Below are 15602 nucleotides of genomic sequence, written 5' to 3' on the forward strand. Positions count from 1 at the left end.
AAATGAGAAACAAAAAAAGTAAACTGGGAATCAATTTTTCGTGTTCGGCCGAACAATATTATTTGGAAAAGGTTTTGCTCTCAACCAATAGGGATTCTCGAGAACGACATCATCGAGTATCCGTTTGTTGACCCTAGGAGGATATATCTCATTTTAAATTATGAAAGAAACTGTAACATAGAACAGTACAATTACATTAAACCTAATCCTCAAAGGAACACAGTGTAATATTTACACCGCAAAATTTCGCTGTAGTGTGTAGTGCAACAGAAAACAAGTGCTACAAAACACAAGGAAGAACACAAACTGTGGAGACTCTAATTGACCAAACCACATCATTTTTTTCACCCATCCTTTGACATGCTTTTTATTTTTTATAGGATGGTCTCAGCAAGATGACAGACAATCATGTCAGCTCTCTTATTGACCTACTAGTATTTAAAAGGATGCATGTTTATCTTATACATCATTCTTTTGGCGTTTTATTCAAATCAATATTGTATTTTTCTAATGAATTACATTTTTTTTAACCACATTAAAGACGTTGCATTAGGAAAGGGTTGTGAAACATCTTACTTTATTTTTTTATCCATTTAAAGGTGCTTTGCAGAATTTGATAATTTTCTTCTCACTTATTCTATTGTCTGTCGTGTGCAAGTATCTGCTCGGACGCACTTGAATAAATAATGATAAACTTTTTCATGTTTTTTTTAGGTTAGTGTTGGCGTTTGCACTGTATTTGAAACATGCTTTTTCTTACTTTCACCATTTTCATCTTACACTAACACAAAAAGTGGGGACAAGCGTGAAATCACTTTCAAACCCCTTCTCACACGTTGCCTCCCCCATTCCTGCTACGAACAACTATTTGAACTCAGTTGGGCATTGTTAACATATACGGGTACTTAATAGATGAAATATTTAACTTTCAATGTTTTTAAGCTCACCTCAAACAATGTACCCCACATTCATCAATGTGTGGAAAAAATACCACCCCCCAAAAAAATTACAAATATTGTTGATGCAATTTTTTTCTAAAACTTGTCCATTCTAGACATAACATGCTTCTTGGTGTTCTTCTCAGGCCTAAAGAGAATTAAATAACACTTGGGTGCAAAAATGCATCCTAGCAGGCCGTAGCTGGAGGCAAGAATGGCAAACACCTCGGTGACCGTGGAGTATTTTCCCGGGGAGCTGATATAGGCGGGAACGAAGGCCACCCACACAGCGCAGAAGATGAGCATGCTGAAAGTGATGAAGCGAGCCTCGTTGAAATTGTCCGGAAGCTTTCGGGCCAGGAAAGCCAGGAAGAGGCACAGGCAGGCCAAAAGGCCGATGTAACCCAGCACCAGACCGAAGGCCACGGGTGAGCCCTCATCGCAGAGGAGAATGACCACGGCGCTCTCGCGGGGCATCAGCTGCCGGGGGGTGGGCGGAGCTAAGATGAGCCACACCGTGCAGATGAGAACCTGGGTCAACGAAAAAGTTGAAGTTATTTAAACCCTGCCTGGGTCAACCACACTTAATGAAAACTGACAAGACAAAAACTGAGAATGAATGAAACTACAATAAAACTACAGTATTCCTAGGTACTTCGCGCTTCCTACTTTGTGGCCTTCATTGCATCGTGGGTTGATTAATATTCTGCTATTCATTTGCCAAAACACTTATTGCTGCGAGTAGGGGCATTTTTGTCGGCCTCTTTCTTGCCCATCTGTCAACCAAAAAGTGAACTGCTCTCGAGTGGCCGCAATCCTCAGACCTTAATCGCATACTGCTACGAGCGAGGACTGGCATGGGCGCACTGTCGTCTGGCCTGGCAGCTCTTTTCTTGAGATCACTGTACTGTATGAACTTCACTTGTGTGGCCGAAATCCATTACCCCCAATCTTATATTGATGAAATGCAGGGACTTGCACAAGGCACTTTTGTCGGGAGTCATAACGCTTACATAAAATAAAATGCACGGTTGTGGCCGCGATCCTTTATCCTCGGTCAACTATGGCTAACAGCAGGGGCAGGCAAACTGCATTTTTTTTCTCCGTTTGAGTCGCTGAAGTACGCCACCTAAAATGAACTTTAAAGCTTTGGCCGCAATCCATTGGCCCACAGTAAACTACTGCTGAAAATTGTATGGATATATTTAAATGAGGTAGTAGAAATTGGTCTTTCAAAGAGGCTAAGCTACCTGTCACGGTCGCCTTGGTGACCAGTCTGCCCCGCCCTCTGGGCAACAGCTGAAGCAGTTCCACTAATTGTGGGTCTGCTATTTAAGGCTGCATTGTGGGCTCTGCGGTTGCTGGTTCACTACTCTTATACACAATCCCGGTCTGTTATGCTTGTCCTGTTTTAGTCTGTTATGCCTTGTCATGTTTTAGTCTGTTATGCCATGTCCTGTTGAGTTCGTGCCGGAGGAACTCTGTATTGTTCTGTTTTGCTCCGGAGTATTGGGCGACTTTTATTTTATTAAATAAAACTTATGGATCGTCAACGCATTTGAGTTCTCCCTTCATGCCTCCTGCCTCCGTTCTGGTCCGGTCATCTTCCACGCCACCACGCCTCGTGACAGAATGAACCAGCCTAACCAGCGAACGATCCCAGCGCGACTTGGGGAGAGCTGGAGAGCGCAGTTCGGCAGGCGCCTACTGAGTTGGCCTTCCCTGCCCGTTCGAACCACGGCCCCGCCCGTCGTGGCCCTTGCTGTGCCTCGAATGGGGTCCCGGGAAGAATTGACGCCTGCCTGTTCGACTCTCATGCCTGCCTGCCCGACTCCCGTGCCGATTGCCTGCTATTCCGTCTCCCCTGCGTGCCAGCCCGACTCCGACTCTGCTGCCCGTCGGGCCGACTCCGACTCCGCTGCCCGTCAGTCCGACTCCGCTCCTCCTGTTTTGCCGGTTCTGATTTTGACTCTCTCATGTCTTGTCTGTTCTGATTTTGACTCTCTCATGTCTTGTCTGTTTTGATTTTGACCCTCTCATGTCTTGCCTGTTCTGATTCCGCCTGTCCTGTCTGAATCGCCACTCTGAACCCGAACCCCCTGAGTCTGACTCTTCTGAACCCGAACCCCCTGAGTCTGACTCTTCTGAACCCGAACCCCCTGAGTCTGACTCTTCTGAACCCGAACCCCCTGAGTCTGACTCTTCTGAACCTGAACCCCCAGAGTCTGACTCTTCTGAACCTGAACCCCCAGAGTCTGACTCTTCTGAACCTGAACCCCCAGAGTCTGACTCTTCTGAACCTGAACCCCCAGAGTCTGACTCTTCTGAACCTGAACCCCCAGAGTCTGACTCTTCTGAACCTGAACCCCCTGAGTGCGACTCTTCTGCATCGGCCTGACCTGAGTACGACTCTTCTGCATCGGCCTGACCTGGGTGCGACTCTTCTGCATCGGCCTGTCCTGAGTGCGACTCTTCTGTAGAGGCCTGTCCTGAGTGCGACTCTTCTGTAGAGGCCTGTCCTGTTTACCTGTTCTGATTTTGCCTGTCCTGTTTACCTGTTCTGATTTTGCCTGTCCTGTTCTCGTCGGTTCTGCCTGTCTGTTATCCCCTGTCCAGTTTGCCCACCAGACCCCCTCCCTGCCGAGCGCCGATTCCGATCCGCCCGACGCAGATGGCGCCTGCCTCTCCCCGTTCCTGCGTGTTCGGAGGAGGGAGCGGGGTTGCCCCAATCGCGAGCGTCAACATTCCGGGGCGTGAGGTTGTAATTTTTTCTGTTTGGGACCTCGGGAGCTGTCCCTTAAGAGGGGGGCTCTGTCACGGTCGCCTTGGTGACCAGTCTGCCCCGCCCTCTGGGCAACAGCTGAAGCAGTTCCACTAATTGTGGGTCTGCTATTTAAGGCTGCATTGTGGGCTCTGCGGTTGCTGGTTCACTACTCTTATACACAATCCCGGTCTGTTATGCTTGTCCTGTTTTAGTCTGTTATGCCTTGTCATGTTTTAGTCTGTTATGCCATGTCCTGTTGAGTTCGTGCCGGAGGAACTCTGTATTGTTCTGTTTTGCCCCGGAGTATTGGGCGACTTTTATTTTATTAAATAAAACTTATGGATCGTCAACGCATTTGAGTTCTCCCTTCATGCCTCCTGCCTCCGTTCTGGTCCGGTCACCTTCCACGCCACCACGCCTCGTGACACTACCAATATGTTTTTCACAAGAAATAAGGGTAAACCAGAAAGAGTCTAACAAAAACAATAAGTTAAGATATAAAAACAACACTATAATATTTTTCTTGATTTGAAAATATAGAAAATAAATCCTTCGGTGATGAATTGAGACTAGCTAAGTGAACTGTTTTACCCCGAAACGTTAATGAAAAGGGTGAGTAAGGAAATTCACTAAAACCTAATTAGACAGGACAAAAGTTTTATTTAAAACCTTGTCTATACAATCAACAATTTTTTATATTTAAATACAGGTGCGGCCATTTAGGCAGTTGTTGTCAACTGGATATTAGATTTTTGGGGGGTTACAATCAATCTAGATTGACTTGTTTATCAAGAGACAAAAACAGTTCTCACCTGAATCAGAGTGCAGACACTAATAAAGGCTTTTTGCTGGGCTGGCCCAAACAACTTCATGATTCTACTTCCAGGAAGCGAGGCCTTGAACGCCATCAGCACCATTATAGTTTTCCCCAAGATGCAAGAGATGCAGAGCACAAAGGTGATGCCGAACGCCGTGCGGCGAAGCATGCAGGACCATTCGGAAGGCCGTCCGATGAAGGTCAGCGAACACAGGAAGCACAAAGTTAAAGAGAAGAGAAGAAGGAAGCTCAACTCTGAGTTGTTGGCCCTAACCACAGGGGTAGTCCTGTGGTAGGAGAAGACTAAGACCACGACGCAGGTGCAGAAGGAACCAATGAGGGACATGGCCATCAGCGTGATGCCCATGGTGTCGCCGAATGAAAGAAACTCCTCCTGTTTGGGGACGCAAGCTGTCTTGTCAGCATTGGACCAGAACTCGGGCAGGCAGCGAACGCACTCTATGGCATCTAGAAAAAAAAATGGAAGACACGTGAGCACTCTAGACAGTGACGACGTTTACATGTGGGCAATTATCTGTTTGTAAACGGAACATTGGATTTAGGATAGATTCTCCTTAACTTCTGCCTAGTTGAAATAGATGTTAAACTCAGTGGCAGGGAATGTGGTAATTAAATTAATTTCTGATTCAATTCATTTTAATTTAATGCAACTTTGATTTAAGAATGTATGATTTATTTTTTAAATTTCAAAGACATGATGAAAAATAATTAGGTTAAAAAAGAAATGGAAAATTCTGAATTTTCTGAAAAAATAATGCGATGCGAGAGTGACAATATTACACAAATATGTTGTTTTGTAATTTTATTCATATCACTCTCCAAATTCAACAAAGGCCCAGGTGCATTTATTTGGCTGGCCAAAAGTATAGATTTACAATATACATGGATATATACAACTGTGACATCCACTGTATATACAGATGGATACACATTTGGCATTTTGCCGTTCGAGCAGAAAATAAAACGGAAAAATGGCGGAGAAATTAAGCAATAAACATAAGCCTTTTACAGCAAGTAAGCCGGTGTTTGCATGTATACTTCGTCCCTGAACTACAGGTCCCACAGTGCTATCGGGCAGAGATATATACCGTTGGAGGAAAATTGCCAACATGTAACCGGTGCATCGGAATGTGTATATATGCAAGGTAACGGGACAATTAAAGGACTAACTCAACCATTGCCACAGGGAAATTCGGTCAGATTAAAAACTCAACTGGAATTCTTTGCGCATTTACACGACTACACATAATGGGAATATTGGCGATATTCTGTTTCCAGTCGGATTATTGCCTGCATGTAAACATACCCAGTCACGACATGTACGAAGAGAAAGAAACCTCACCAGTTTGATTGCTAATCTCCCCTGCTGTACACACCACACAATCATGGCAGCAGATAGGGAAGTTAGCTCGGATGGCTTTGCGGGTGCCGGGAGGACAAATGCGACTGCATACGGATAGTGGGACCTGAGCGACAAAGTCAACACAAACTACGATGGTTCTTACAAAGTCCAACTACACAAAACACACATTCAATACACTGGAAACATGTCATTAAGATCTGTACTTGGGTCTGATTGCCATTCCACAAGATGTCCTGGCTTTTGATTTGGAGCTTCTTCCGTCTGTTCCCAACAGATTCGTCAAACCTCCCGACAGTGACAAACTCAATTTCTCCGCTTCGACTTAGCTGCCAGTTGACCAGGTCGTACATGGCCGCCGGGTCGCCGTTTTCGTCGAATGTGATTTCATCTCCGAAGTAGTTGAAGTACTCCACTTGTTTTATGTAGTGGAGTAGCTATGGGGAAAATATGTAGAAATAATTAACTAATTTGCTGCCATGGGCCCCTATAGACGTCAAAAATCCATCTTAGTTAGGCTGCCAAAAACAGCCCTAGGAGTCAAAGATTCATTGAAGCTAGGCTGGCACCTAATGAGTGGAGAAAAAAATGAATAAAGTATACCTCGCTAATCGGACGACATTTTAACAACATGAATTCAGAATTTAATTGTGATTTATTGCCTTTTTTTGATGAAGTAAGTTAGTTATGAGGTAAGGGAAAAGAGGAAAACAGTGATACCAATGATCAATTTAAAGAAGAAGATCACTGCCTAAAGCAAGAAAGGTGTAAGAGTGTCTGCCACGGAACCCCTACTTAAAAGAATAGTAATTGCTTCCAAATTGTTTTGTATTTCTATCTATATTGTTTTTGAGCTTCACACAATAAAAACAATTTTTGTTTAAGCACCCGTAGTTTAAAATTTTGGTTATAAATGGTTGGTTAGAATCACTTTTATGCACATTCTGTATATTTCTGAATGCTTTGGAATATCTAGAAATAAATATAATTACTTTGTATGTGGAAAAAAATGTTTCGGTGCTCGGTATTTGCACACTGATCCCGAGGTTTTTAAACTCAATTTACTTGAGGGCAGCGGAGCTAGGGTCTGAGTCAGGTTGGGCCAAATAGGGTTTTCAATAGGAAAAGCTCTGTTAGAAAGCAGCCACTGTTCTCAAATAGCTTTTTTAAAATTTGCTACTCAGAATAAGATCAAATAATTTTCCTGGGCTGTACTTTGATAAATGGGACTGCAGGTATCATGTCGCTATAATATGTAGTGAAAATGAGTGCCAAAAGCACAAGAAAGAATACCTACTACTACCAAACCTTACCATTGTTATGCTAATTATTTTGCCCCGCCTTTTTCAAGGTTTTAATTTTTGGGATACCTGTAGCACCAATATGGCACAAGATGGACATTTATCCTATTTTTCCTTTTTTAAAACCAATATTGTTTTTATATAATATATTGTTTTCTATATCTATGTGGTGCTAAACAATACACACAATCCCTTTAAACATTCATTTTAAGGATGGGACCTCAAACTATCATACCTTTGGCCGCAATTGGCCCTTGGATGGCGAGTTTGAGACCCCTGCAATAATTCCAAAAACTTTGAATGGAAGTATTCTCAATATTTTAGGTTGATCTAAAAAAATAAACATATTACCTGCCATGGCTGGATGTTGTGTGCATGTGGACACGTCTGAAGAGCAAAAGGGCCTTTCCCATCCTCACAGCTTCCTATGCTCCTCAATGCATATGCTATAGCATACACTGCTTTATAGACATTGTAAGAAATCCTCAGCTGGGACACATCAGAGTAAATATTTGCCACAGTCTTCAGATCTTCAGTTCCGGTGCACGGTATTTTGACGTTTCCCTCACCGAGGCTGCATTGGAAAACCTCTTCCCAAAAGGGTTTTAGAAAAGGGTCTTTACTTGCATCCTGGGAGGATGGATGCAGGCGGAGCAAAAAATCTCGAAGTCCGGGAATAGACACTCGACGGATGGCAAAACCCATGGAGCCTTGTAGGATACCTCGGTATTTGGTGGGGGTGGAGAGCACGGCCGCCGTGCTCCAAGCCTCGCTCGCCAGCCATTGAATCCCATGGAGACCCTGCCTGCAATGACGGAATAATCATATTTTTGACAACGTGGCACCGGGCTGATTGAAAAATAAAGATTTATCGTGCCTCAGAGCCTCGTCAAAGAGCACCGCCGCGTCTTGTTCTACGGCAAACACAAGGATGACGCGGGCCCCGGAAGAGCGGATATTGGAAATGATTGATGAAATCGTCTCCTGTGCGCGGTTCTTGGGGATGATTTCGTGGAGGGCCACACATGCGCCGAGATTTCTAACCTAGGATGTACGGTGAAGCAAAGTTTCTCAGCCTTTATTGAGCTGAGGCACAGACGGCACTTTCAAAAATCCTCACATGAACACAGGCAACAGGCTTGCAACAAAAAAATATATTGAGTGTGCTGAAAAGAAGATCTTGTTTGAAATGTGGTTATAACATGTATAAATATGCGTAAATTGTATCATATTGCAACTGTCATGCAAAATTAACCTATCAGAGAATTTCATTTTTCTTTGTGATTCTAAGGTTCAGTTGGTATTGTACAAAATGTTGCATTTAACTTGACCCCTCATATCATTCTGACTTAATTTCCCCTTATGTTCCTGCCCGGAAAACGTCGGCCTATTAAGGATCCCAAGAGCTAAGAAGAAATACGCAGGTTCGAGAGAATTCTCCATCCAGGCCCCGGTGCTGTGGAATACTTTTCTCTCTGAGATGCGATCTGTGACCTCAGTGGGAGTGATTTACTCTAGGCTTATAACACACTTATATTCTAGGATAAGCCTGGTTGAAACAGTACATGCATTTTGAGCAATCGTACCGACACTTGGACCTGATGTCAGTAACATTTTTGACTCAAAGAGCCATGAAAGCCAAATATTTTAATTGTGTTGGGGGGAAAGAGCCACAACGTGTATTTTGAGAAAAAAAAATGGCCAAACATGCTCTCCAGGCAGAAGATTATTCTTCAGCAAATTTGATTTCATCATGTTTGATGATTGGATCAAATCTATGAAATAATAATATTCCAGAGTCTGTGTCCCATGCAAATACACAACAAAAATTTTCTCCTGCAGTTACTTGAGTGTTAAGGCTCAATTTTACCATCGTTTTTGACATAAATAATGGTTTCAAGGTGCGAGCAAAGTTGTTTTATAAACAGTCAGATAATTCTGTAAAGGAGGATCCCAACGTTTTTACCTTCGGCACAGGGCAAGTGACAGTAGGGAGTTGCATATCTCTACCCATCACTACCGCTCACCCAATCAAATTGCTCTTGGCGCTGTGCTGGCATTTTGGCGTTTTCAGAGTTTGTTCTGTGGATTTTCATTATAATGTGTTTCAACCATTAATATAGTTTATTAAATAAACTTCCACATAAAGGATTCCTTAGAGATGTACAGCCAAAACCTTTTCTTTTTTTTTTTTTTTTTTTGGGTGTGACACCTGGACTATAAACTGTAGTTAAATATTATATATGTACTGGACAGTGCCGTTATAGATCTCAGTGTAGGTTTGACCTTGCATGTCATTCATTAAGCTTGACCTTGCTTGGTCTTTTGATGCTAGGTCCTTAGCTTGGCCTCTTTGATTTTTGCATTTCGGAGATGGAATATGAGCTTGCTTTGTCCACTTCACACATCGGCCCGGTATTGCAGTACCTCCGGGAACGGTGCATTCGCAATGATCGCAGTAAGGCTTTAGGGCTAGGACCTTAGCTTGGCCTTTTGGCTGAGAGTAAGTGTCCCGGCTCCTAGGCTTTGTAGCGTATTATGAACTGACCGAAAACGGATAATAGATAATGAATAACGAAGATAGATCAATAACCCTTAAAAACCCCCGCACATGCAAATCTATTACACATAAAGACATGTTGATGGAATCAATTTGGATTATGAGACGTTCATATTCATGAAAAGAGAGAGGGCCATGTATGGTTTGTGAGACTTAGCTTCCTGACTAGGTTTCTGACTTTTGATCTGGAGCTTGAAGCATTGGTCAAGATTCTGGAATAAGAACCCAATTTTGTTATGATGATATCTGTGGAGGGTCTGTTGATGCATTTATTGCTGCCTGGTCATCCCGAAAGGGGGATTACCTCATGTGCAGTTCCTTATCAAGGTTTCCTAATTTCTCTCACACTAAAGATTTCTAATTTTTTTTTCAACAGCATCAATGGATGCTGAAGTGGTCTGTAGTCTGTACAGACCTTTGATACTTTTTGTGATTAGGGACTATACAAATAAACATAACTTGACTTGACTTTGTTTGTCATTTAAATAGTCCCTCAACGATTTATTAAAGAGTTTACTTTTTTCCGAATGTATAAATATCAGATGTAATGTTGCTTTCATGCAAACACTTTATATAAAACCAAAATAAATTCATTTGGAGCTTTTCCAACACAGCAACAATATCTTGACTTAACCTAAACTTGATTCCTTGGGAACTCCACAGACCTTCAAATTATGTACTTCAAAAAAAAACTATTGGTTCCATATTAGGCTCAGAAATGATGTATCTGATTAAAGAAAGGGCACAGCAAAAAAAAAATCGTACTTAAAAAAAATTGATATATTTCATAATATTACTACACTGTGACAATATTGCAAGCTTTTGATTATTTTAATACTGTTGATTATAACTTAAAGCCTATTTGTATACTTTGTATTATTGCTTAATGATACTTGTTGTGTTTTACAATGAGGTATTTTTCCATAATCAACAAAATGAAAATAGAAGAAAGTCTTAAAATATTTTACTTAATTTGGAATAAATCCAGAATCTATCTCATTTTTGTTGTTTTAAATACATTACAGAAAATGAAGAAATTCATCACAATATTTAACATTTCTGAGACAGTCATACAGAAAAAAAGTCTTACTACATTGGTTAATTATGTTGCTGTTTTTAAGTGTATATTTTGTCTTATTTTCAAATATTTTAACTTGTATCTCAAATAAAACAGTAAAAGTTACCCTTAATAAGGATGGAAAAAATAACTTAAAATGAGCAAAACTGTCTACCAGCTGCTATGTTAACTTGTTCTTCTATCAAAATATGAAAATATATACTTAAAAAAAGCAAAATTGCTTCATTTAGAATATGGTGGGTGATTTTGAAAGTACTTTATTCTAATATTTGCCGGAAATGTATCTTAAAGCAGATAACAGTAGTATATCCAATCCGTTACGTAAAAAAATATTCCAGACTTTAAGAATTATTTATCTTTTCCTCACTAGATCTTTCAATCATAAGAATTATACGCCGGGATTCATTTTATTATATGTAAATGTATTTACGTTTTTCCAGGGAATACTCAGCTGGCATAGATTTTAAAATTTAAAAAAATGTATTTGCTTTCATTTATTGAGTGAATAGTTGCGTGGTTGAGAATAACTCCAATTAAGATTCTACAGTCGCTAACTCACCTCATTAGCAAATATGTTTGCACCTCCACGGCCGTATGCATCGTCCCCTGCGATCACACCCACCCATGTCCAGCCGAAATGTTGGACCAGTTGGACAAGTGCATCCACCTTAAAGAATTAAACATGAGCAATAACAACAATGTTCCAGCAAATATAATAATTTAACATACAAAAGCTCCATTTTGAACTGACTTTTAAAAAGCATTTGTATTTAAAGTTTTCAAGGACATCTTTGCCAGCTTGAACTAGTTGTTTGTCATGACTGCTTGGGGCTACCGCTTGAGTTCTGTCAGCTATTTGAAGGCTGAACTCAAGGAGAGCTCCACTCCAGGGACAAATTTGTTGTTCTCAGCTGCAGGAAGAAGTAGGCACAGTCTGTCAATGCTTATCTTGGTAAAGGCACCTTTTTATTTCTTTTGTGCCCTAATTGGAAGGCAGTACAGTAGACCTCCGGGAAACAACGACCCAACTTACGACCTTTTCATTTTACAGAGTATCTTTTTTTAGCCCCTTTTCCCAGATACTTTGTTAGTGCATATTTAAAGTTACACCTGTAAGGTTCCTAACTTCTATTGGTGTACAACAGCTGCTGGAACGACATCAGAAGAGTGGGAGCCACTTACCTGAAAGAAATCACTGGGCATTGTCCTTAGAAAAGCAGGAAACTTCTTTTTGTCACTCAGGCAAGCACAGCTGGAAAAATAACTGACCTAAGAGATATAATTCAAATGTAACATTCAAATCAGAAATATCTTTTGAAAAAATAATTTATTTAGAAACAAAATAGCAGTACAACTATTTCACTTAATTTTCTCATAATTACAGCAGATTATTTTTCATTCATTTTGGAAAAAAATAGATCTTACCATTTTGAAGAATAAAACTACAAAATATGCCATTTCAGGACCTAATTACTGTATAGTGCTCTGTAAAATGTCACTTTGTCAAAGCAGATTAAATTATTTAAAGCACCTTTTCTTGAACGCTTACAGTTAAACTTAACGATTCACTATGTTTTTTTCAAGTTTACAAATAACCGTTTGAAGAATTACAGAATTATCTTCATTGTCATTGATTACATCATAGTGCACATTGTTTACAACGAGGTTAGACGTGACACTCCAGGATAAAAACGTGATAAAGACAAGAGGAAAAATATAGGATAAAAATAATTTGTGATGTGTTAAAAGACCTCAAGACACCTGAGCAGAAGACGCTTACCTCATTTTAGGATTGACAAGCATTGATATTACATGTAGAGCGCTTTTCAAGTCAACGAAGACCCCCTAAACCGCTTTACAATGTGCTTCACACTTTTCCCTTTTACACACTAACTAACCGATAGCAGCGTCAGCCATGCAAGGCAATTACCTGCTATTGGGGGCATTAGGGATCCAGTGTCTTGCCCATGGACACTTCGACATATAACACGGAGGGGCCGAGAATCGAAGCTGCGACCTCCTGTGCTAATTGTGCCATAAAGAAAATTAAAATTAAAAAATGTATTTGATAGACTGTGTTTTTGGAATGTTTATTTTTAAATGTAGTAATATGATAATGAAAATATCTTGGCAACAACTTAACCGATATTATAAATTACAGCCTTGTCACTTAAAATTCATTGTGCATGTTAGCAGACAGGGAATCCTTACAGAGGGTCATCAACACAGCCTAGAAAATGATTAGATGCTCTCTGCCCAGTCTGGAGGACATTCCCGGCTTATGATACTAGCCATTATAACATTAATAAGGACTCCTCTTATCCTGGCTACCACCTCATTTACTTGCTGCCCCATGGCAGATGCTACAGGGATTAAAACAAGGACTTAAAGGCCCAGAGACAGTTTCTTTCCCAGGGCCAAAACCACCCTAAACAAGCATGCAACACTATGAAAACATGTCTTGCTTATGTATAGAAAAATATATTTATGTTCCATGTCTTTGTTCTTTTTTTGCACAATATACTGCACTATTCTCTGGCGCATATACAACTTAGGCCACTACCTTGTAAATCTTGACAATTTACCCAAGTACTCTTTTTTTTTTAAATCTAATTTTTTTCATTGCATGTTTATTTTGAAGTTCCACATCCGATCGTGTCGAGAACAGAGTACACTGCGTTGCACTTAATGACAATAAAGAAAGTTCTAATTATAATGATCCCTCAAGCATGCACTTATCAATATAAAACACAAATGTGTAATTGCAGCTCACCTGTGGCACATGAAAGACCCCCAAGAAATGGGCCACAACCAGAGACTGAGTGGAGCCTCCGTCACCTATCACTGCAGGTACAGCCCCCCGACATATACCCTGACCCTGTTGCCCCCCTTCATCAAAGGAAACTTTCTCGCTGCCCATTAGCTCCACGGCGGCCTTGAGTGCCTGATGGGGGGTACTGCACGAGTCGTAGATCTTATATCCCAAAGTGACATTAGGGAGAAGTTTACCTTCCCTGTTGATCTCCTCAATAGCAAAAATCATGGTCTGCATCCAGCGGAACGTCCGGAAGTTAAATCTGTGGAAAAATAACAGTTAAGCCTCGTAATAAGTGGCGTTTGTGAAGTATAAACCTTTTTTCATTTTTGCACAATTAGATATTATAGTCACACCTCTATACACGAGCACCTCGAAACACAAGAATTTCGATATACAAGATTTACTTGGAACAAAAATCTACTCAGCATACAACGAAAATCCAAGTAGAGAGCATTCCCGAAGACCACCACTCAAGTTTGCTCTAGACCGCTTACTGGTCGTGCTGCAGCTCTTTTAATGACACTTGCCTTAAGCATTTCCGTAACATTTTGAAGGGAAGCCAGAGACAAATCTCCTCGGGTAAGTTAACCTTTGAAAATCGAAAGCGTTGCGAGTACAGCTAATAAAGACATAAATAAAAACAAAAGGGGCAAAAAGAAATCGTGCGATAAAAAATGTGTATTCGTTCATTTAAATGTAGGGTAACTTCAGTACCAAATTTTCTATGTTTTATTGTCATTTGACTGGATTTTAGGGGCCCTGCCACTGGATGGCAACCAGTTTAGAGTGTCTCCTGCCCACTGCCTGAAGATAGCTGGGATGGGCTGCAGCACTCCTGCGACCCTACTGAGGATAAGCGGTGTAGATAATGGATAGATGCGTGTATTTTAGTGATCAGCAAGATGTTGTTTATGGATATGTTTTATAATTAGGGTTTACTTGGATACTTTTTGTAGGTATATCGAAAAAAAAAATGCTCGTTACATAAGCAAATGGAGCTGCCATCATGGTCCTGGAAGAAATTAAGTTTGTGTAGAGGTCCTACTGTACACTGCAACCAAAGAAAAAGGCATTTGTACCCGCTCAAGCATTTGTTCAAAAAATAAAAGTAGCACATGAACATTTTTCTCACAAACAACTACTCTACTGTCAATTACCTTTTAGCATCAGGTAGAGAAGAAGTGGAGACTGTTTAGCCAATCAAAATGCAAACAAAATGCTTGATGCAAATCAGTGAGGTAACAAGAATTTAAAAAGTAAACCGCGTTTTAGTGAAGGGTTCACTGCAACACATAATCAAACACAATTATTTCAAAAGGTCTCTGCAAAGATTACCTGGTGCATTGCGTGGGTGGGGGCCTGGAGATGAAGGTCAGGTTGGGTTCCACCACCATATCGTGGAGGGAGAATAGTCCCCCTAAAACGATGTCCCCCTCTTTCCCCAGCACCGGTAAGCTCATAGAACCTGGGATGACATCACAAGGTTGCTTCTGGTCTTGGTTGGAATCGTGGGAGAACAACATCGCCACCCAAAGGATGCTCCAGATTGCTTGATTTCTCCTCTGCCACAACCACTTGGGCCGGCTCCTAATCTTAAACATTTCCCTTTAAACTACAAGTAAAAATGACTTTGTCTTTGAGGAAATCTCGATTTATTGACGCATTAGGTACGCAGCGCATCAATGCAAAAGTGCCACAGTGAAGCCACGAGCATTTATAGCCAGGAAAGTACACAGAAAATGCCTCCTTGTCAAATAGCATCACAGCAAAACCGATCTGATTTCCCCTGAGCCAGCAAATCAATGGAAAAGGAAATCTGTTTTGCAGCATAACAAGGAGGCACCTTGGCCCAACATTAGCCATGTCATGTCAGCGTGTCACGCTTCAGTGAGCCCAAGTCATCCTTCAGTGATAGGGGGAAACTGCTGAATACACACTGAATACA

At 41.1% G+C, this 15602-nt stretch overlaps 1 protein-coding gene and 1 pseudogene across 1 annotated transcript; one reads left to right on the forward strand and one right to left on the reverse strand.

The window, feature by feature from the left end:
* Positions 1-614: 614 nt before the first annotated feature.
* Positions 615-15258, reverse strand: LOC148357620 (extracellular calcium-sensing receptor-like). The gene is made up of 10 exons (XM_088345260.1): positions 14993-15258; positions 13613-13916; positions 12022-12108; positions 11399-11506; positions 8079-8245; positions 7553-8006; positions 6107-6337; positions 5883-6006; positions 4515-4987; positions 615-1469 (listed from the first exon to the last, which is right to left on the reverse strand). The coding sequence occupies exons 1-10, from the start codon at positions 15256-15258 to the stop codon at positions 1035-1037; spliced, it is 2649 nt and encodes an 882-aa protein (XP_088201386.1). The 3' UTR covers positions 615-1034.
* On the forward strand, positions 9510-9650 carry LOC148357621 (U2 spliceosomal RNA; annotated as a pseudogene).
* Positions 15259-15602: the final 344 nt, after the last annotated feature.

This window comes from Urocampus carinirostris, chromosome 10 (assembly GCF_059441175.1).
Source record: "Urocampus carinirostris isolate Australia breed hairy pipefish chromosome 10, RoL_Ucar_1.0, whole genome shotgun sequence".
NCBI lineage: Eukaryota > Metazoa > Chordata > Actinopteri > Syngnathiformes > Syngnathidae > Urocampus > Urocampus carinirostris.